This window comes from Oncorhynchus nerka, linkage group LG3 (genome assembly GCF_034236695.1).
Source record: "Oncorhynchus nerka isolate Pitt River linkage group LG3, Oner_Uvic_2.0, whole genome shotgun sequence".
NCBI lineage: Eukaryota > Metazoa > Chordata > Actinopteri > Salmoniformes > Salmonidae > Oncorhynchus > Oncorhynchus nerka.
Genome location: NC_088398.1, coordinates 6,045,716 through 6,070,288, shown reverse-complemented (window position 1 = coordinate 6,070,288; position 24,573 = coordinate 6,045,716). Strand labels below are relative to the sequence as shown.

Genomic DNA, 24,573 nt, shown 5'->3' with positions numbered 1-24,573 from the left:
CAGATTTATCTTGATACATATACATAGGTGTCTGTAGTACCAGGGGTAGGATGAGGAAGAAGAACCAACCTCCAGTTTGGGGAAGCCCAGCCCGACCAGGAAGTTGGCGGTCCAGTTGGAGCAGCCGGCGACGGCCATAGCTGCAGGCCGAGGCCCCTGGGAGAACAACTCAGCAACTATGAACCATGGGATAGGACCCGGACCCATCTCAAAACTGGCCACAAAGGCAAACACCGCCACGATGGCCATGTAGCTCAGAGACGGGTTGGTCTTCTACTCAGAGAGGAGGGAGGGAATGGAGGGATCAAACATGTTAAGCAGTGGAATAAAATCCAGTCAAGGATTTTTATGGTGTGACAAGAATAGTTATTGTCGGGTTCTTGACATTTGAAATGATGGACAGCCGAGATTGAAACTCACCACCAATGAGAGGGAGATGGTCATGAGCAGAGCACTGACAGCCATTCCAGCCAATCCGATGAGGTGTAGGGTCCTTCGTCCCGCCCTCTCCACCAGGAAGAGCTGTGAATCAAACAAGGAAGTGCTTAGAATGTGTCCAAGGGTATCACATTTCATATAGTCTGGTCTAAGGTAGTGCACTATCAAACTGTACTATTTCTGTATTATTATACTTGACCAGATATGTGTTAAAATACTTACAGACACCACTGTGAATAGAGTGTTGACCACCCCAGCTCCTATAGTAGCGTAGATGGGCTGGGTCACCCCGGCAGTGTCAAATATACCTGTTGAATAGTAGAATACCTGAGGAGGAAATAGGAGAGAGGGAGAGGAAGTTGATTACATTCATAACCAATATGAGGATATGTATCTAGTTAACTCTAGTTGTTGTCGACCCATGTTTACTCCTACAGACAGAGAGGGCTGTTGTTTCAGTGTGTTCTGTGGCCATCTGGGTTTGATTGATGCTGTATTTATAATTGTTTTATGTAACTTTTATTTAAGAAGGGAGTCATGCTGAGACCACAGTCTCTTTAGCAGATGAGCCCTACATGAACACCAATAAACAACAGTTTTACTATACATATCTATATACACATCAATAAACATCCATTACACTATATATATCTATATAAACATCAATAAACAACCATTACACTATACATATCTATATACACATCAATAAACAACCATTATATATAGTGTATCTATATACACATCAATAAACAACCATTACACTATATATATCTATATAGACATCAATAAACAACCATTACACTATACATATCTATATCCACATCAATAAACAACCATTATATATAGTGTATCTATATACACATCAATAAACCACCATTACACTATATATATCTATATACACACCAATAAACAACCATTACACTATACATATCTATATACACATCAATAAACAACCATTATATATAGTGTATCTATATACACATCAATAAACAACCATTATATATAGTGTATCTATATACACATCAATAAACATCCATTACACTATATATATCTATATACACATCAATAAACATCCATTACACTATATATATCTATATACACATCAATAAACATCCATTACACTATATATATCTATATACACATCAATAAACATCCATTACACTATATATATCTATATACACATCAATAAACATCCATTACACTATATATATCTATATACACATCAATAAACATCCATTACACTATATATATCTATATACACATCAATAAACAACCATTACACTATATATATTTATATACACATCAATAAACAACCATTACACTATACATATCTATATACACATCAATAAACAACCATTATATATAGTGTATCTATATACACATCAATAAACAACCATTACACTATATATATCTATATAGACATCAATAAACAACCATTACACTATACATATCTATATCCACATCAATAAACAACCATTATATATAGTGTATCTATATACACATCAATAAACCACCATTACACTATATATATCTATATACACACCAATAAACAACCATTACACTATACATATCTATATACACATCAATAAACAACCATTATATATAGTGTATCTATATACACATCAATAAACATCCATTACACTATATATATCTATATACACATCAATACACATCCATTACACTATACATATCTATATACACATCAATAAACAACAGTTTTACTATACATATCTATATACACATCAATAAACAACCATTATATATAGTGTATCTATATACACATCAATAAACAACCATTACACTATATATATCTATATACACATCAATAAACATCCATTACACTATATATATCTATATACACATCAATAAACATCCATTACACTATATATATCTATATACACATCAATAAACATCCATTACACTATATATATCTATATACACATCAATAAACAACCATTACACTATATATATCTATATACACATCAATAAACAACCATTACACTATATATATCTATATACACATCAATAAACAACAGTTTCACTATACATATCTATATACACATCAATAAACATCCATTACACTATATATATCTATATACACATCAATAAACAACAGTTTCACTATACATATCTATATACACATCAATAAACAACCATTATATATAGTGTATCTATATACACATCAATAAACAACCATTACACTATATATATCTATATACACATCAATAAACAACCATTACACTATACATATCTATATACACATCAATAAACAACCATTATATATAGTGTATCTATATACACATCAATAAACATCCATTACACTATATATATCTATATACACATCAATAAACATCCATTACACTATATATATCTATATACACATCAATAAACATCCATTACACTATATATATCTATATACACATCAATAAACATCCATTACACTATATATATCTATATACACATCAATAAACAACCATTACACTATACATATCTATATACACATCAATAAACATCCATTACACTATATATATCTATATACACATCAATAAACAACAGTTTCACTATACATATCTATATACACATCAATAAACAACAGTTTTACTATACATGTCTATATACACATCAATAAACAACAGTTTTACTATATATATCTATATACACATCAATAAACAACAGTTTCACTATATATATCTATATACACACCAATAAACAACAGTTTCACTATATATATCTGTATACACATCAATAAACAACAGTTTCACTATACATATCAATAAACAACAGTTTCACTATACATATCAATAAACAACAGTTTCACTATATATATCTATATACACACCAATAAACAACAGTTTCACTATATATATCTATATACACATCAATAAACAACAGTTTCACTATATATATCTGTATACACATCAATAAACAACAGTTTCACTATACATATCAATAAACAACAGTTTCACTATATATATCTATATACACACCAATAAACAACAGTTTCACTATATATATCTATATACACACCAATAAACAACAGTTTCACTATATATATCTATATACACACCAATAAACAACAGTTTCACTATATATATCTATATACACATCAATAAACAACAGTTTCACTATATATATCTGTATACACACCAATAAACAACAGTTTCACTATATATATCTATATACACATCAATAAACAACAGTTTCACTATATATATCTGTATACACACCAATAAACAACAGTTTCACTATATATATCTATATACACATCAATAAACAACAGTTTCACTATATATATCTGTATACACACCAATAAACAACAGTTTCACTATATATATCTATATACACATCAATAAACAACAGTTTCACTATATATATCTATATACACATCAATAAACAACAGTTTCACTATATATATCTATATACACATCAATAAACAACAGTTTCACTATATATATCTGTATACACACCAATAAACAACAGTTTCACTATATATATCTGTATACACATCAATAAACAACAGTTTCACTATACATATCAATAAACAACAGTTTCACTATATATATCTATATACACACCAATAAACAACAGTTTCACTATATATATCTGTATACACATCAATAAACAACAGTTTCACTATACATATCAATAAACAACAGTTTCACTATATATATCTATAAACAACAGTTTCACTATATATATCTGTATACATATCAATAAACAACAGTTTCACTATACATATCAATAAACAACAGTTTCACTATATATATCTGTATACATATCAATAAACAACAGTTTCACTATACACATCAATAAACAACAGTTTCACTATACATATCTATATACACATCAATAAACAACAGTTTCACTATATATATCTGTATACATATCAATAAACAACAGTTTCACTATACACATCAATAAACAACAGTTTCACTATATATATCAATAAACAACAGTTTCACTATACATATCAATAAACAACAGTTTCACTATATATATCAATAAACAACAGTTTCACTATACATATCAATAAACAACAGTTTCACTATACATATCAATAAACAACAGTTTCACTATATATATCTGTATACACATCAATAAACAACAGTTTCACTATATATATCAATAAACAACAGTTTCACTATATATATCTGTATACACATCAATAAACAACAGTTTCACTATACACATCAATAAACAACAGTTTCACTATACATATCAATAAACAACAGTTTCACTATATATATCTGTATACACATCAATAAACAACAGTTTCACTATACACATCAATAAACAACAGTTTCACTATACATATCAATAAACAACAGTTTCACTATATATATCTGTATACACATCAATAAACAACAGTTTCACTATATATATCTGTATACACATCAATAAACAACAGTTTCACTATATATATCTGTATACACATCAATAAACAACAGTTTCACTATACATATCAATAAACAACAGTTTCACTATATATATCTGTATACACATCAATAAACAACAGTTTCACTATACACATCAATAAACAACAGTTTCACTATACATATCTATATACACATCAATAAACAACAGTTTCACTATACACACCAATAAACAACAGTTTCACTATATATATCTATATACACATCAATAAACAACCATTACACTATACATATCTATATACACACCAATAAACAACCATTACACTATACATATCTATATACACACCAATAAACAACAGTTTTACTATACATATCTATATACACACCAATAAACAACCATTACACTATACATATCTATATACACATCAATAAACAACAGTTTTACTATACATATCTATATACACATCAATAAACAACCATTACACTATACATATCTATATACACACCAATAAACAACCATTACACTATACATATCTATATACACACCAATAAACAACCATTACACTATACATATCTATATACACATCAATAAACAACAGTTTTACTATACATATCTATATACACATCAATAAACAACCATTACACTATACATATCTATATACACACCAATAAACAACCATTACACTATACATATCTATATACACACCAATAAACAACAGTTTTACTATACATATCTATATACACATCAATAAACAACAGTTTTACTATATATATCTATATACACACCAATAAACATCCATTACACTATACATATCTATATACACATCAATAAACAACCATTACACTATACATATCTATATACACATCAATAAACAACCATTACACTATACATATCTATATACACATCAATAAACAACAGTTTCACTATATATATCTATATATACATCAATAAACAACAGTTTTACTATACATATCTATATACACATCAATAAACAACAGTTTCACTATACATATCTATATACACATCAATAAACAACAGTTTCACTATATATATCTATATACACATCAATAAACATCCATTACACTATATATATCTATATACACACCAATAACCATCCATTACACTATATATATCTATATACACATCAATAAACAACAGTTTCACTATATATATCTATATACACATCAATAAACAACCATTACACTATATATATCTATATACACATCAATAAACAACCATTACACTATACATATCTATATACACATCAATAAACAACCATTACACTATACATATCTTTATACACATCAATAAACAACCATCACACTATATATATCTATATACACATCAATAAACAACCATTACACTATATATATCTATATACACATCAAACACAAAACACGAAAAGCAAAACACAATCATATGAAACAAACCCATTGTTCAGTAAAAGTGCCCTCTAACATCCATCTGAATTAGGCTCAGTCTAAATGTCATTGCGCCATCTCCAATTGATCTTAGGGTGATCATCTCGCTAGCCAATCATGTTATTATGCTACATCCACTCCACTTAATCAAACGCTTCCTTCCTCAGCCTCTGGGCTGAAGAGGAGGTGGTGCCTTGACAGTCTCTGTATGTTGACATCTCTTCACTGAATCATTTAGTTTCAGTATTCTAACGTTGAACTGTGACTTCTGTAGAACTGTGTGAGTTGCAGCATTACACGTCCTACTACATATGCCTATACACAATAACTTGATCTGGAAAGGCTCATTGTGAACTTGTTCTTTTGAAATCTGTGGTTATGCTTGTCTTTCCTCATTTCCTTTCCTTCATTACTCATTTATAAAAGGGTTGGATAGGTTTCCACCATATTGCTTCCAACTGTACTGTTAGATCAGGGGTCATGGATTAAGAGAAGGAAAAACTCTCTGTCCAACTTAAATCAAATCAAAGTTTATTTGTCACGTGCGCCGAATACAACAGGTGTAGACCTTACAGTGAAATGCTTACTTACAGGCTCTAACCAATAGTGCAAAAAAGATATTAGGTGAACAATAGGCAGGAAAAGAAATAAAACAACAGTAAAAAGACAGGCTATATACAGTAGCGAGGCTATAAAAGTAGCGAGGCTACATACAGACAACGGTTAGCCAGGCTGATTGAGGTAGTATGTACATGAATGTATAGTTAAAGTGACTATGCATATATGATAAACAGAAAGTAGCAGCAGTGTAAAAAGAGGGGGTTGGGGGGCACACCATGCAAATAGTCTGGGTAGCCATTTGATTACCTGTTCAGGAGTCTTATGGCTTGGGGGTAAAACTGTTGAGAAGCCTTTTTGTCCTAGACTTGGCACTCCGGTACCGCTTGCCATGCGGTAGTAGAGAGAACAGTCTATGACTGGGGTGGCTGGGGTCATTGACAATTTTAGGGCCTTCCTCTGACATCGCCTGGTGTAGAGGTCCTGGTTGGCAGGCAGCTTAGCCCCAGTGATGTACTGGGCCTTACGCCCTACCCTCTGTAGTGCCTTGCGGTCGGAGGCCAAGCAATTGCCGTACCAGGCAGTGATGCAACCAGTGCTCTCGATGTTGCAGCTGTAGAACCTTTTGAGGATCTCAGGACCCATGCCAAATCTTTTTAGTTTCTTGAGGGGGAATAGGCTTTGTCGTGCCCTCTTCACGACTGTCTTGGTGTGTTTGGACCATTCTAGTTTGTTGTTGATGTGGACACCAAGAAATTTGAAGCTCTCAAACTGCTCCACTACAGCCCCATCGATGAGAATGGGGGTGTACTCGGTCCTCCTTTTCCTGTAGTCCACAATCAGTCTTGGTTACGTTGAGGGATAGGTTGTTATTCTGGCACCACACGGCCAGGTCTCTGACTTCCTCCCTATAGGCTGTCTCGTCATTGTCGGTGAACACTGTTGTGTCGTCTGCAAACTTAATGATGATGTTGGAGTCATGCCTGGCCATACAGTCGTGGGTGAACAGGGAGTACGCACCCCTGGGGAGCTCCAGTGTTGAGGATCAGTGTGGCGGATGTGTTGCTACCTACTCTGACCCCCTGGGGATGGCCCGTCAGGAAGTCCAGGATCCAGTTGCAGAGGATGGTGTCTAGTCCCAGGATCCTTAGCTTAGTGATGAGCTTTGAGGGTACTATGGTGTTGAATGCTGAGCGGTAGTCAATGAGTAGCTTTCTCACATAAGTGTTCCTTTTGTCCAGGTGGGAAAGGGCAGTGTGGAGTGCAATAGAGATTGCGTCATCTGTGGATCTTTTTGGGCGGTATGCAAATTGGAGTGGGTCTAGGGTTTCTGGGATAATGGTGTTGATGTGAGCCATTACCAACCTTTCAAAGCACTCCATGGCTACGGATGTGAGTTCTACAGGTCTGTAGTCATTTAAGCAGGTTGCCTTTGTGTTCTTGGGCACATGGACTATGGTGGTCTGCTTGAAACATGTTGGTATTACAGACTCAATCACGGACATGTTTAAATTGTCAGTGAAGACACCTGCCAGTTGGTCAGCACAGACACCTGCCAGTTGGTCATCACATGCCCGGAGCACACGTCCTTGTAATCCGTCTGGCCCCGCAGCCTTGTGTATGTTGACCTGTTTAAAGGTCTTACTCACATCGGCTATGGAAAGCGTGATCACACAGTCTTCCGGAACAGCTGATGCTCTCATGCATGCCTCAGTGTTGCTTGCCTCAAAGCGAGCATAGAAGTGATTTAGCTCGTCTGGTAGGCTTGTGTCACTGGGCAGCTCGCAGCTGTGTTTCCCTTTGTAGTCTGTAATAGTTTGCAAGCCCTGCCACATAAGACGAGCGTCGGAGCCGGTGTAGTATGATTCAATCTTAGCCCTGTATTGACGCTTTGCCTGTTTGATGGTTCGTCGCAGGGCATAGCAGGATTTCTTTTAAGCTTCCGGGTTAGAATCCCACACCTTTGTTAGCGGGAGCTCTACCCTTTAACTCAGTGTGAATGTTGCCTGTAATCCATGGCTTCTGGTTGGGGTATGTACGTACAGTCACTGTGGCGATGACGTCCTCGATGCACTTATTGATAAAGCCAGTGACTGATGTGGTGTACTCCTCAATGGCTTCGGAAGAATCCCGGAACATGTTCCAGTCTGTTCCATCTGCTTCATCTGACCACTTTTTTATAGACCGAGTCACTGGTGCTTCCTGCTTTAATTTGAACTTGTAAGCAGGAATCAGGAGGATAGAGTTGTGGTCGGATTTACCAAATGGAGGGCAAGGGAGAGTTTTGTACGCGTCTCTGTGTGTGGAGTACAGGTGATCTCGATTTCCCCCCCCTCTGGTTGCACATTTAACATGTTGATGGAAATTTGGTAGAACTGATTTAAGTTTCGCTGCATTAAAGTCTCCGACCACTAGGAGCGCCACCTCTGGATGAGTGGTTTCCTCTTTGCTTATTTCCTTATACAGCTGACTGAGTGCGGTCTTCGTGCCAGCATCTGTCTGTGGTGGTAAATAAACAGCCACGAAAAGTAGAGCTGAAAACTCTCTAGGCAAGTAGTGTGGCCTGCAATTTATCACAATAAATCTAGAGACTTCCTTAGATTTCGTGCACCAGCTGTTGTTTACAAATATGCACAGACCGTCCCCCCTCGTCTTACCGGAGTGTGCTGTTCTATCTTGCCGGTGCAGCGTGTATCTCGCTAGCTGAATATCCATGTCGTCATTCAGTCACGAAACATAGGATATTACAGTTTTTGATGTCCCGTTGGTAGGATATTCGTGATCGTACCTCGTCTAGTTTATTGTCCAATGATTGTACGTTTGCGAGTAGTATTGACGGTAACGGCAGCTTTCCCACTCGCCTTTTCTGGGTCCTGACCAGGCATCCTGCTCTTTGTCCTCTGTACCTGTGTCGCTTCCTCTTGCAAATAACCGGGATGTCGGCCCTGTCGGGTATTTGGAGAATGTCTGTGCGACTTGCTTGTTGACGAAAAAATCTTTGTTTAATCCGAGGTGAGTGATCGCTGTCCTGATATCAAGAAGCTCTTTTTTTGCCGTAAGATACGGTCGCAGAAACATTATGTACAAAATAAGTTACAAATAACGAGAGAAAAAAACACATAATAGCACAATTGGTTGGGCGCCCGTAAAACTGCTGCCATTTCTTCCGGCGCAATTTTCTCTTAAAGGCTTTTCCCTGATGTTTACCTTAGTTAAATTATGTAGTATGGAAGAACTCCCTAATTATGTTGCATTGTGGGATATTGTAGTCTACTCACCGCGTTGATGCCAGAGAGCTGCTGGGAGAGCTGCAGGATGATGGCGATGATGATTGGCTGACGGTAGGCTGGCGAACGGAAGAGTTCTGGAATAGTGACCTTCTTCTCCATGGCCATCTTCATCCCTTCTTCCTTCATCTCCTGGATGTCATCACTTACATCCTCACAGCCACGCAGACGCACCAGGGCTGGAGGGAGGGCGAGATATTTTTTAAATACTAGGTACTTTCTGATACTAATGAATCCCAAATAAATAACAGAGTAATTGTCATGTAAATACTTTTACACCACATAGTTTCTAAGAAAACAGTCAAATAATAAAGTTCCCTAAATGAGTGCTATGCAATATGATCAATAACATCTCCTAGGTTTAATATGATCAGTAACATCTCCTATGTGAAATATGATCAGTAACATCTCCATTATTTAATATGATCAGTAACATCTCCTATGTGTAATATGATCAATAACATCTCCTAGGTTTAATATGATCAGTAGCATCTCCTATGTGCAATATGATCAGTAACATCTCCTAGGTTTAATATGATCAGTAACATCTCCTATGTGCAATATGATCAGTAACATCTCCTAGGTTTAATATGATCAGTAACATCTCCTAGGTTTAATATGATCAGTAACATCTCCTATGTGCAATATGATCAGTAACATCTCCTATGTATAATATGATCAGTAACATCTCCTATGGGTAATATAATCAATAACATATCCTATGTGTAATATGATCAGTAACATGTCTCCTCTCCCTGACCTTTGCGAGCCTCCTCCTCCTGGTTGAGGCTGATGAGGAGGTAGCGGGGGCTCTCTGGGCAGAAGGGCAACATGATGCTCTGCACCACAGCAGGGATGGCCGTCAGGGACAGCAGGAGGGGCCACAGGGAGTCTGACCCCAGCAGAAACTCCAGACCAAAGACCTACAGAGCAGAGAGAGGGACAACAGGATGGCCAAGGTTAAAGCTTAAGGTAGTAGAAAAGTAATGCTCAAACTAAAACAGATTTAACTGACTTGATTATACAGAAAAAGGAGATCGGTCAATTACATTCAGTGAAATGAACAGCATTTAAATCAGTTGACCTCAATAACATTAAGTGCAATTAATTACAATAAACTCAGTAGAGTTTGAACCAAAATAACCTAAATGAAAGTGAACCAGTGCCTGGTCCTCTCTGTGGTACCTGTGCCACCAGGATGCCAATGACCACTCCCAGCTGGTGGAGGGTGCCGAAGGCCCCCCTGAGGTGCGTGGGGGCCAGCTCTCCCACGTACATGGGCGTCAGTCCTGTACACAGGCCACAGAACACGCCAATGACCAGCCTGCCAATGATGACCATCTCAAAGGACTTACACAGGCTGGACAGACCCATCAGAGTTCCACCCAGAAGGGCCAGCACATTGGCCAGGAGCATGGACTTCCGCCTGGGGAGAGGGAGAGAGAGAGAGAGGAGGATAGGAAAAGGGGAAAGAAAAGAAGGACAGTGGGAGGAAAAATGTGTGGTGGTTAGAAAGATGGGGGAAGCCCTGCCAGAGACCATGATTGGCCTGCTAAATAAACAGTGATGAAGTGAGGTGAGATGAGGCCAGGTTAGGAGGTAAGACCTCAATTAAAATTACAGCCTTAATTAACATTACAGCACCGAATCGACTAAGGGCCCGTGGCTCATCTTTGAGAGCAAATATTTACATGCCCCACACCTCTTATTGTGGTGCTGGGAATAAAATAAAATTAAACACTACAAAGTCATTACAGATACAAAACCACTTCCACACTAACATTTACTGTACATCTGCATTTCTTTGTATCATTAGTCTTTAACTCACCTCCCAAACCTGTCCACCATGACCCCCACAGACAAGGACCCAACCATGCCCCCCACACTGAAGATGGCCACAGCGAAGCTCCAAACCATGGTGTTAGTCCCAGAGGAGAAGGGGTCTCCATAACGATCCATAGACACATTCTGGAAGAACCGTCGCAGTTTCTGAGAGTGGAGATGACAGAACCTTAGAACCTTCAGAGGTTAAAGCGTGGGAATATCACTGAGGATTTAGGCAAGTGGTCTAAAATCCTAGTCCTGGAGATGTACAGAGGGTGCAGGCATTTGTTTCAGCCCTGACTGTTAGAGTCAATACACATGAGTACTGCCACTGACTGCCCACAAGGGGGAGACAAAGTAGAAAACAATAGCACATCCATGTGTGTGTGTGTGTGTGTGTGTGTGTGTGTGTGTGTGTGTGTGTGTGTGTGTGTGTGTGTGTGTGTGTGTGTGTGTGTGCGCGCACACAGACACACACACACCTGCTCAGGGGCATTGATGACTCCAGTGTTGTATCCGAACTGCAGGGAGCCGATGACGGCTGTAGTGATGCAGTAGAGGAGGTAACAGGTCACTCCCTTCTTCTTCTGGGGATGGAGGAGAGATAAAGGGAGGAAGAGAGGGGGAGTGAAAATGGGGAGAGAGAGGGAGGGATGGAGGGAGAGGGGTGTTAAAATAATAGAAAGAGAGAGAAACAGATAACAAGAAAGTGACAGAGAAAAGGATAGCGAGAGAGAGAGAGAGAGAGAGAGAGAGAGAGAGAGAGAGAGAGAGAGAGAGAGAGAGAGAGAGAGAGGAAATTAGATATCCACTGGTCTCATGCATATGGATGGAGACGTAGTGTACAATAATTCTGTCATTGTCATCATAGCCAGTGTCTTGGCCCACAAAGCTCTTGTTGTTCCCAGTGACAGTAGAAAATACACAATGCAACAGTCTGTTTGTGATTGTTCTCCCTCTCTTTTGCTTTCTTTCTGAGCATTCACAAGCTGTCACTGTCTACACTGCCACGCTAGGTTAGGTGTTACAAAACAGTGGAAATGGAACCATGTTTCGCAATCCTGATCAACCCGGAGTCTTGAGGATGAACTGTGAGAAGAATAGAGACTCTATGCTACTATGGATTTATGCTACTTTATTCTACTGTTGAGGCCTATTGTTTTGGGTTCGGCTGTTATACCAGTTCAATATGCGTTAATATGTTAATACTACTACTTAAACAAATACCAAGTGAAATCATCTGGCATGAAGATTTTTTATTTTTAGCTGTGGCATTTCGGTGAATGATTCAGTTGAGTTGAGTTCAGTCAGTTGTCCTTCCAGACATTAAGCACCTCCAATCCAAAATTACATCTAGAATCGGCTTCCTATTTCGCAACAAAGCATCCTTCACTCATGCTGCCAAACAAACCCTTGTAAAACTGACTATCCTATCGATCCTTGACTTCGGCGATGTCATTTACAAAATAGCCTCCAACATGTAGTCTATCACAGTGCCATTTGTTTTGTCACCAAAGCCCCATTTACTACCCACCACTGTGACCTATATGCTCTAGTTGGCTGGCCCTCACTACATATCCGTCACCAAACCCACTGGCTCCAGGTCATCTATAGGTTTTTGCTAGGTAAAGCCCCGCCTTATCTCAGCTCACTGGTCACCATAGCAACACCCACCCATAGCATGCGTTCCAGCAGGTATATTTCACTGGTCATCCCCAAAGCCAATACTTCCTTTGGCTGCCTTTCCTTCCAGTTCTCTGCTCCCAATGACTGGAACGAACTGCAAAAATAACTTCTATCTCCCTCTCTAACTTTAAGCATCAGCTGTCAGAGCAGTTTACCAATCACTGTACCTGTACACAGACAATCTGTAAATAGCACACCCAACTACCTCATCCCCATATTGTTATCTATCCTCTTGCTCTTTTGCACACCAGTATCTCTACTTGTACATCATCATCTGCACATCTATCACTCCAGTGTTAATGCTAAATTGTAATTATTTCGACTCTATGGACTATTTATTGCCTTACCTCCCTACTCTTCTACATTTGCACACTCTGTACATAGATTTTTGCATTGTATTATTGACTGTATGTTTATTTATGTGTAACTCTGTGTTGTTGTTTTTGTCGCACTGCTTTGCTTTATCTTGGCCAGTTCGCAGTTGTAAATGAGAACTTGTTCTCAACTGGCCTACCTGGTTAAATAAAGGTGAAATATTTTTATTTATTTTTTCAATTTAAAGCTGGGCAACATAGCAGCACCAAGCTGATTATTATTACACAAAGGTAGGCTACTCTTCATGACACACACTATTACACATAGATGTGTCAAAGACGAGACATTTAAATGTAATGACATTTAGATGTGTCAAAGATGAGACCTCCCTACCACTGAGGAAGTACAGTTCCTGCGCAGCCCAGTCAAAACTGTTCGCTGCTCTGGCCCCCCAATGGTGGAACAAACTCCCTCACGACGCCAGGACAGCGGAGTCAATCACCACCTTCCGGAGACACCTGAAACCCCACCTCTTTCAGGAATACCTAGGATAGGATAAAGTAATCCTTCTCACCCCCCCCCTTAAAAGATTTAGATGCACTATTGTAAAGTGGCTGTTCCACTGGATGTCTTAAGGTGAACGCACCAATTTGTAAGTCGCTCTGGATAAGAGCGTCTGCTAAATGACTTAAATGTAAATGTAATGTAAATGTAAATTTAAATTGAACATAAAAAGATAAATATGTATAATATTTAATATGTATATTAAATCACTCAACTCTTACCCTTCTTTTGACCCATAAATATTTGTGTTGCAAACTATTCAATTAAGGGAGTTGTGTCAAAATGTCCTTCAGTGTAACTTTCCGGGTTAAAATTCTAATGATAACAGTGTTTTTTAAATTTAGAAATTCATCCTAAAAATACAAATTAACACGCATGGCATAATTGTGTTTGTTTGCAACAATATATAGAATAATGGGCAACATATCTAAAGAATATTTAAAATCTTGAATAACTTTTGTCTGGACTTTTGCGCGTCATCAATGTCATTCAGTATCACAAAGGTAAAAAGCCATTTTAAAGCATATCACATGATGGTAATCATGTGACAGTGTGTGACATCACAAAGAAGACCTATTGAAGAACCTCTATCAATGTGATGAGGTGAGTAAATCTCTCTGAAATATTTGATGATTTCACCTTTTCACCCTCTAGTAACCTTTGTACCAAAAACACATGTCCTTCAGTACAACACAGAAAACAAACTTTTAATGTTACTATTTTATAAAAAGCTATATTAAATATGAAAAGTAAGGATAATCTATATAGGTCAAGGTCATTACTTTATATACCGTTTAAGTCGGAAGTTTACATACACCTTAGCCAAATACATTGAAACTCAGTTTTTGACAATTCCTGACATTTAATCCTAGTAAAAAATTCCCTGTCTTAGGTCAGTTAGGAGCACCACTTTATTTTAAGAATGTGAAATGTCAGAATAATAGTAGAGAGAATGATTTAGTTCAGCTTTATTTCTTTCATCACATTCCCAATGGGTCAGAAGTTTACATACACTCAATTAGTATTTGGTAGCATTGCCTTTAAATTGTTTAACTTGGGTTAAACATTCTGGGTAGCCTTCCACAAGCTTCCCACAATAAGTTGGGTGAATTTTGGCCCATTCCTCCTGACAGAGCTGGTGTAAATGAGTCAAGTTTGTAGGATTCCTTGCTCGCACACGCTTTTTCAGTTCTGCCCACACATTTTCTATAGGCTTGAGGTCAAGGCATTGTGATGGCCACTCCACTACCTTTGTTGTCCTTAAGCCATTTTGCCACAACTTTGGAAGTATGCTTGGGGTCATTGTCCATTTGGAAGACCCATTTGCAACCAAGCTATAACTTCCTGACTGATGTCTTGAGATGTTGCTTCAATATATCCACATAATTTTCTATCCACATTATTTCCCTGCCTCATGATGCCATCTATTTTGTGAAGTGCACCAGCCCCTCCTGCAGCAAAGCACCCCATAACATGATACTGCCACCCCCGTGCTTCACAGTTGGGATGGTGTTCTTCTGCTTGCAAGCCTCCCCCTTTTTCCTCCAAACATAACGATGGTCATTATTGACCAAACAGTTCTATTTTTGTTTCATCAGACCAGAGGACATTTCTCCAAAAAGTACAATCTTTGTCACCATGTGCAGTTGCAAACCGTAGTCTGGCTTATTTATTGCGGTTTTGGAGCAGTGGCTTCTTCCTTGCTGAGCAACCTTTCAGGTGATGTCGATATAGGACTCCTTTTACTGTGGATATAGATACTTTTGTACCTGTTTCCTCCAGCATCGTCACAAGGTCCTTTGCTGTTGTTCTGGGATTGATTTGCGCTTTTCGCACCAAAGTACTTCATCTCTAGGAGACAGAATGCGTCTCCTTCCTGAGCTGTATGATGGCTGTGTGGTCCCATTGTGTTTATACTTGTGTACTATTGTTTGTACAGATGAATTATGTCAATTAGCTTATCAGAAGCTTCTAAAGCCAGGACATCATTTTCTGGAATTTTCCAAGCTGTTTAAATGCACAGTCAACTTAGCGTATGCAAACTTCTGACCCACTGGAATTGTGAAACAGTGAATTATAAGTGAAATAATCTGTCAGTAAACAATTGTTGGAAAAATGACTTGTGTCATGCACAAAGTAGATGTTCTAACCGACTTACCAAAACTATAGTTTGTTAACAAGAAATTTGTGGAGTGGTTGAAAAATGTGTTTTAATGACTCCATCCTAAGTGCATGTAAACTTCTGACTTCAACTGTAGGTGGCCAAGGAACTGCTTGTTAAATATGTTTATGTATGAAATCCATCCTTCCGTATCACACTTGTCCTTCAGCACAACAAAAGTTTCATGTTATACCACAATGTCAGTCGTTATTCTGAATGACAGTAGCTTTGTTACCACATGTTTTTTTACAACATTGAATCATTAAATTTAATTCATATTTAATTCATATTTACTTGTTGTATTAGCACTGAATATTATCATTTTAAACAATTTTACGGCATTTTAAGGTTTTTCAAGGCACATTATCTTTATACTGTAGATGCCGTTGTGTAATAAGGAGAGGGCTGCACGACACAGACAAAAGATTAACGCAGATCCAGTTGCTAGGGAGAAAATACTAGCCAGAAGAAAAGCAAGGTATTTTTTTCATGGTTTCATGCTTCTGTCAGCAACAGAATGGGGTATAAAGCTTGGTGGATAACACTTAACATTAAGTTGCATTATTACACTGTAGTTAATGTTTTATTGCACTTCAGTTAAGGTAATACTGATGGATTATATTGGTTAATATAATATTACACACACACACACACACAATTATGGATTAAAAATGGATTATGAATTATATTAGTTAATAGCTGCTTCATATTTGGGGCACTTTATGAAAAATCAAGACTGTACAAGTTTGAATTGAAGTAGTTTGATGGGCATTTTATGTAGCTATTTTGTGTAGGCATCTTGAAATTGCATTTGTGTACCTGCATTGAATTGAAATTTACCAGTTACAGTGTAACCATGCATAAATACAACATTAACTATCATGTAATAATCGTGTAACAATGCCACTTAATGCAACATAAAGTGTTGCCGCAGGCTCAAATTATAGTTAAGTGATTACTATTAACATTAGCAAGGAAATAGTAACAAAACATGTTTGAGAGAGAAAGGGAGAGGGAGTTAATGTAACTTTTAAACTTTGATTAAGTGTTATCATTGTATAGCCTACTATTAATAGACTACTAATAACATTTAATGGATGTGAATCCTATTCTGTTCCAGTGTATTCAGGGTAACAAAATATTGTCATACCGTATAACACCAGTATTTCATATTAAAATACAATAACTTCGTTTGTAATTGCTGTTTCATTTTTTTGCTACTTTGAAAACCTTATACGTCTTTGAACCAGATACTAATATATTAATTTCCTACATAAACACTGTCAGGCCCTGACCATAGAGAGCCCTTGGTTTATGGTCTCAAGCCAGTGAGTTTATTCACGTTCTTCATCAAGAATTTGTGCAAAATGTAATTAATGACAATGAAAGAGGTGGGAATATTGTTCTCTTGTCATATAATTGCTACATTTACCTTTAATATAGCATTAAAAAAAAGTTATAGATTATATATTGGCGATTCTTTTTTGCGATGCAAATATTGGGTCGCAACTGAGACAACCTGGTTCAATTTGGGTTCCGAGGCAAAATCAGTTGAGAAGCCCTGGTTTAGTCTGTATGTCTGCTACAGGAGACACAGTGAGCTTCCTCTCGGGAGAGCAGTATTATGTCATATGGTCTCGGTCCATCGCGTCACCAGATATAATATCTACATATTTCACCAAACTGACACAATAACACGGCATGGCAGTATCAATAACATTATCACACACAGGCTCAGTGAACCTGCACAGGACATTGATAGATTGATTTGAGGGAACAGTGGGCATACAGGTAACTGCCAAAATAAAGGAAACACTTGAGTAACTGAGGGTTCTGGGCTGGCGGCTTTGTTATGGTGTGAAGGTGCATTTTCCTGGCATGGTTTAGGTCCACTCAATCCAATAGAGGGCAAGGTAAACACCAATAAATACCCAGCCTTTCTGAGTGATCACCTTCAATTTACGGTGATTCATTTCTAACCTGATGGGAGTGGTCTCTTCCAGGATGACAGTACCAACATCCAAATGAACACTTACGGGAGGTTCTGGAGAGGTGCCTGAGATTTTCTCCACCATCAGCAAAACAACACATTATGGAATTTTTCTTGGAAGTATGGTGTCACCTCCAGACACTTGTAGAATCTATACCAAGGTTTATTGAAACTGTTCTGGCTTGAGGTGACCCAATGCCTTGTTAAGACACTTTATGTTGGTGTTTCCTTTATTTTGGCAGTTCCCTTTATATCACAGTGTGAAAGCAGTGTCACCAAGACAGAGTGCTTTGTGTTGTATTGTCCTGGACTGAACAGTCTGTTCTTGTACTGATATATGTAACTCTGGTTCTTTGACTGGCCAGACTGTTTCTGTCAGGCACTAGAATTGTCATAGTGTAACACAATGGGTACAAATAAAACTATTTGTTTTGAAGATTGAAAACAGTCTTGTAATCAATTCAATTCAAATCAAATTGTATTTGTCACATGTGCCAAATACAACCTTACAGTGAAATGCTTACTTACAAGCCCTTAATCAAACAATAAAGTTTTAAGAAAGTATTTACTAAAATAAACTGAAGTAAAAAATGTTGAAATAAAACAATAAATACACATTTAAATAAAAAAAATAAGAAAATTAAAATAAAATAAAAATGAAAGAGAAACAATTAAATAACAGTAGAGAGGCTATATACAGAGGGTACCGGTACAGAGTCAATGTGTGGGGGCACAGGTTAGTTGAAATAATTGAGGTAGTATGTACATGTAGGTAGAGGTAAATGCAAGTAGTCCGGATAGCCATTTGATTAGCTGTTCAGCAGTCTTATGGTTTGGGGGTAGAAGTTGTTAAGAAGCCTTTTGGACCTAGACTTGGCGCTCCGGTACCGCTTGCCTTGCTGTACCAGAGAAAACAGTCTATGACTAGGGTGGCTGGAGTCTTAGTCCATTTTTAGGGCCTTCTTCTGACACCGCCTGGCATAGAGTTCCTGGATGGCAGGAAGCTTAGCCCCAGTGATGTACTGGGCCGTACGCACTATCCACTGTAATGCCTTGCGGTCTGAGGCCGAGAAGTTGCCATACCAGGCGGTGATGCAACCAGTCAGGATGGTGTTGATGGTGCAGCTGTAGAACTTTTTGAGGATCTGAGGACCCATGCCAAATATTTTCAGTCTCCTGAGGGGGGATAGGCGTTATTGTGCCCTCTTCACGACTGTCTTGGTGTGTTTGGACTATGATCGTTTTTTGATGATGTGGACACCAAGGAACTTGAAGCTCTCAACCTGCTCCAGTACAGCCCTGTCGATGAGAATGCTCATCCTTCATTTCCTGTAGTCCACGATCATCTCATTTGTCTTAATGTTATGAGCTATAGGCTACGTGTGTACAGGAATGTAAAATCATAACGGTCCTAATATACAGTACCAGTCAAAAGTTTGGACCAAAGTTAGCATTTTTGCTAATGTCTTCACTAATAATAGTGAAGACATTAAAACTATGAAATAACACATGGAATCATGTAGTAACCAAAAAAAAACAATCAAAATCTATTTTAGATTTTAGATTCTTCAAAGTAGCCACCCTTTGCCTTGATGACAGCTTTGCACACTCTTGACATTTTTTCAACCAGCTTCACCTGGAATGCTTTTCCAACAGTCTTGAAGGAGTTCCCACATGCTGAGCACTTGTTGGCTGCTTTTCCTTCACTATGCAGTCCTACTCATCCCAAACCATCTCAATTGGGTTGAGGTCGGGTGATTGTGGAGGCCAGGTCATCTGATGCAGCACTCCATCACTCTCCTTCTTGGTCAAATAGCCCTTAAACATCCTGGAGGTGTGTTGGGTCATTGTCCAACTAAGCGCAAACCAGATGGGATGGTGTATCACTGCAGAAATCTGTGGTAGCCATGCTTGTTAAGTCTGCCTTGAATTCTAAATAAATCACTGACAGTGTCACCAGCAAAGCACCCCCACACCATCACACCTCCTCCTCCATACTTCACGGTTGGAACCACACATGTAGAGATCATTTGTTAACCTACTCTGATTATCACAAATACACAGCGGTTGGAATCTAAAATCTAAAATTTGGAGTCATCAGACCCAAGGACAGATTTCCACCGGTCTAATGTCCATTGCTCATGTTTCTTGGCCCAAGCAAGTTTCTTCTTATTATTGGTGTCCTTTAGTAGTGGTTTCTTTGCAGGAATTCGACAATGAAGGCCTGATTCACACAGTCTATTCTGAACAATTGATGTTGAGATGTGTCTGTTACATGAACTCTGTGAAGCATTTATTTGGGCTGCAATCTGAGGTGCAGTTAACTCTAATGAATTCATCCTCTGCAGCAGAGGTAACTCTGGGTCTTCCTTTCCTGTGGCGGTCATCATGAGAGCCAGTTTCATCATAGCGCTTGATGGTTTTTGTGACTTCACTTGAAGAAATTTTAAAAGTTCTTGAAATTTTCCAGATTGCCTAACCTTCAGGACTTAAAGTAATGATGGACTGTCGTTTCTCTTTGCTTATTTGAGCTGTTCTTACTATGATATGGACTTTTACCAAACAGGGCTATCTTCTGTATACCACCCCTACCTTGTCACAACACAACTGATTGGCTCAAACGCATTAAGAAGGAAAGAAATTCCACAAATTAACTTTTACCAAGGCACACCTGTTAATTGAAATTCATTCCAGGTGACTGATTATGATTATAGTACAAATAGAACAAATAAAATAGTACAAAATAGTTTTTAAAAACTTGTTTTTTAAACTGAATGAGTAGGTGTGTCCAAACTTTTGACTGGTACTGTAGGTGTAGGAGGCATACTTTAAAGGCCTTGTCCTGGAAAATATTTCAAATCAAAGACCAGCTGACACAGAATGACTGCATACGGAGGTAACCTGGGCTAACACTAAAAACACAGACGCCGGTGCCATGAGAATAAAATGCTCTAAGGGTTTCATTACCCAAGTTACACTGATAAAAGTGTTATGTTCTGTGATACTACTAATCAGGCATATTGTATTTCCCTAGGAAGGACACTCTGGCCTTGTGACATTACAATAGCCAGTCATCTAAAACAAGCTGAAAAGGGAATGAATAGGCCTACTACAAGTGAAGTAAGATATGTAAAGATGGTAAAACAGGGTACCCTTCAAAATAATAATCTCCATGAGATTATATAAATCTTTATAGATTTGTGTAAAACAGATGTTGTGTAAATCACCAAGTTTGGACTGTCTCCAGAGGTACGGACTGGAGGACAGGCTGGTGAGAGTGTTTTAACTGTTGCGAGAGGTACGGACCAGAGGATAGGTTGGTGAGTGTGTTTGGACTGTCTCCTGAGGTACGGAGTGGAGGACAGGCTGGTGAGTGTGTTTTGACTGTCTCCTGAGGTACGGGCTAGAGGACTGGCTAGAGGACTGGTACCTCAGGAGACAGGCCAAACACACTCACCAGCCTGTCCTCCACTCCGTACCTCAGGAGACAGTCCAAACACGCTCACCAGCCTGTCCTCCAGCCCGTACCCTTGGAGACAGTCCAAACACACTCACCAGCCTGTCCTCCAGCCTGTAGAACGCTACCTGCCCGAATACATAGTGCAAACTGTAAAGTTCGGTGGAGGACGAATAATGGTCTGGGGCTGTTTTTCATGGTTCGAGCTAAGCCCCTTAATTCCAGAGAAGGGAAATCTTAACACTACAGCATACAATGACATTCTAGATGATTCTGTGCTTTCAACTTTATGGTAACAGTTTGTGGAAGGCCCTTTCCTGTTTCAGCATTTCACATCAACGGTTGGTAGGAAAGTCTCATTGCCTAACAGCCACAAAGAAGAGGAAGACAATCAACAGTGTGCAACCTGTTTCAAAAGACAAGCCATGTTGTAGATAGACAACCATATGAAGACACATCTGGTAACAATAAGCATCCGATCCATCTGTATTGTAGAGTGGTTTAAGAGTGTAATCATGACTAGGTTAGCAGTGTTGTTAGGGGCTCTTTATGTAAGTGATAGAGAGTAAGGAAAGCCTTGTGTTGCTAAGTCAATGTATGGAGATCTGAGGTCACCGGGTTCATCATGGGGGGGGGGTCTGATGGCCAATCTAGGCCTCTAGGGCTTATAACTCTATCCCTCTGTCACACTATTATTATTGCTATTGCTCCCTCTATCATGTGACTCTTTCTACTCCTTTCTCTCACCTCACACATCATTTCCTATACCCACCTCCCTTACTACATATCACTCTCTCTTCCCTCATTCTGTCTGTCTCTTCTAGTCCTACATGCAGGTACAGGCCAGAGAATAAAACAGACCCGCTCAAGTTCAGACACGCCACCTGTATCTGTAGCATCCGCCAATCCCCTTTCTCCTTCTCTATTCCCCTCTCTCTCTCTTTCCTCTCTCTCCCTCTTTCCTCTCTCCTCTCCCACTTCCCTTCCACCCCAGCCCCTGTTCTTCTACATGCCAGAGAGGAAAAGCAGTGTTCACCCGTCTCCTTCTCGTAAATACCATTCTCTGACTGACTCATTAAAGGTAGGGAGACAAAGACAGGGAGCGAAAAAAAAACATTGCTCTACTCTTCCTCAGGAAACAGTGCTGGTGGATGAGGATTGTTTATGAAATAGTCACCAGAGATAAATGAATGTATAATGTACAAAGGAGAAGAGTAGTAGTATAAATACTGTTGCACAACTGGTGTGATGGTAGAGTAACTAATGTGGTTCAAATGGTGATGTATTTCAATTGCATTGTTGTGTTGTGGAAGGAAATGTTAAAAACTGTAATTGCAACAACAACAAAAATAAGCAACATGAATAAATGAATAAAATCATATGATGTAATCAGTAACTCTGTGAGAAGACCAGGATTCGACTTGGGCAGTAGCTCACCAGAGCTGAGTACCAGCACCTCAAAATTACTACTGCTTAAGTTCCTGCACCTTCTATAGAATATTAGCTCAAAAGTATTGTGAAGTTCCTGCATCTAAATCTAAATAGTACCAACACCCAAAATGAGTACCAGCACCTATTTCAGTCCAAGTCAAGCACGGGAGAATACTAGACGTGAGAAGACAGACCTAAAGTGTTGCTTACCTTCCCAGCTTCCATATTCTCCATCTTGAATTATGTTTCACTGCCTGACTTCCTCAGGAAAGATCAAATAACTCCAAGTTAAATACTTTGTTTGAGTTTCTCCTTCCAAAACTAGGCTCTCATTTGCAAGGTTAACAATGTAGGCAATCCAAACAGCAGTTTGCAGAGGAACCACCTGCAGAGAAAAAATAAAAACAGAAGCATTTTAATACATTAGAAGTGATGAACTAAAACACCTGAAGCACATCAAGCCTAGCAGCTGCACAGACAGCAGAGTATATTCTACCTGTGGATGCACAAATTCAACCTCTACTGTACAGTAGACTATCTGGCTTGAGCAGCAAAAGATATGATGATAAAACCCTCCCTCTTCTTCTTCCTTTCTCCCTCATCTCACTATCAGTTTCAACTCTAATTTTCAAATGAGAAAGAAATCAACGTTTCCCTAGATTGATATTTACATGATGATGTATTTTAGAAAGTGATACATTACATTTCATCCTATTCCATTCTATACACCACTAATTCTGACAGATCGTCCTCCTGTTGACTACTACTGACTAAAGTCTACAAATAAATCTGTCTATAAACACATCCCTTCTCATGCTAAATGAACAAATACAAATGTTGGCTAACTTCACAATAGTAAAATGATATAGGCTATTTTACCGTAATTCCTGTTTGGTGCCAAATAGGTTATCGTATCTCCCTTTAGTGTCGAACTGAACTGTATGCTTAGAAGAATGTTCAGCTTTGCTCCCCTCCCTCTCTCGTCACCGACTTATATACGATAGTGGCACAAGTCTGTCCGCACGTTCCCTAGCTTTGCCGACATCCTACGCGCCCTGGTCATCTCT

At 38.3% G+C, this 24,573-nt stretch overlaps 1 protein-coding gene across 1 annotated transcript in view; it reads right to left on the bottom strand.

The window, feature by feature from the left end:
• The window catches only part of LOC115101157 (solute carrier family 2, facilitated glucose transporter member 3-like), a 29,883-nt gene extending 5,310 nt beyond the window's left edge, over nt 1–24,573 (bottom strand). Inside the window, exons 1-10 of the mRNA XM_029620420.2 lie at nt 24,386–24,573; nt 23,717–23,891; nt 12,385–12,489; nt 11,907–12,067; nt 11,264–11,504; nt 10,839–11,001; nt 10,070–10,257; nt 661–765; nt 421–522; nt 70–273 (exon numbers count right to left, since the gene is read on the bottom strand). Of these exons, the coding sequence (XP_029476280.1) occupies nt 70–273; nt 421–522; nt 661–765; nt 10,070–10,257; nt 10,839–11,001; nt 11,264–11,504; nt 11,907–12,067; nt 12,385–12,489; nt 23,717–23,740 (1,293 nt within the window). The 5' untranslated portion in view covers nt 23,741–23,891; nt 24,386–24,573. The remainder of the gene's footprint in view (nt 1–69; nt 274–420; nt 523–660; nt 766–10,069; nt 10,258–10,838; nt 11,002–11,263; nt 11,505–11,906; nt 12,068–12,384; nt 12,490–23,716; nt 23,892–24,385) is intronic.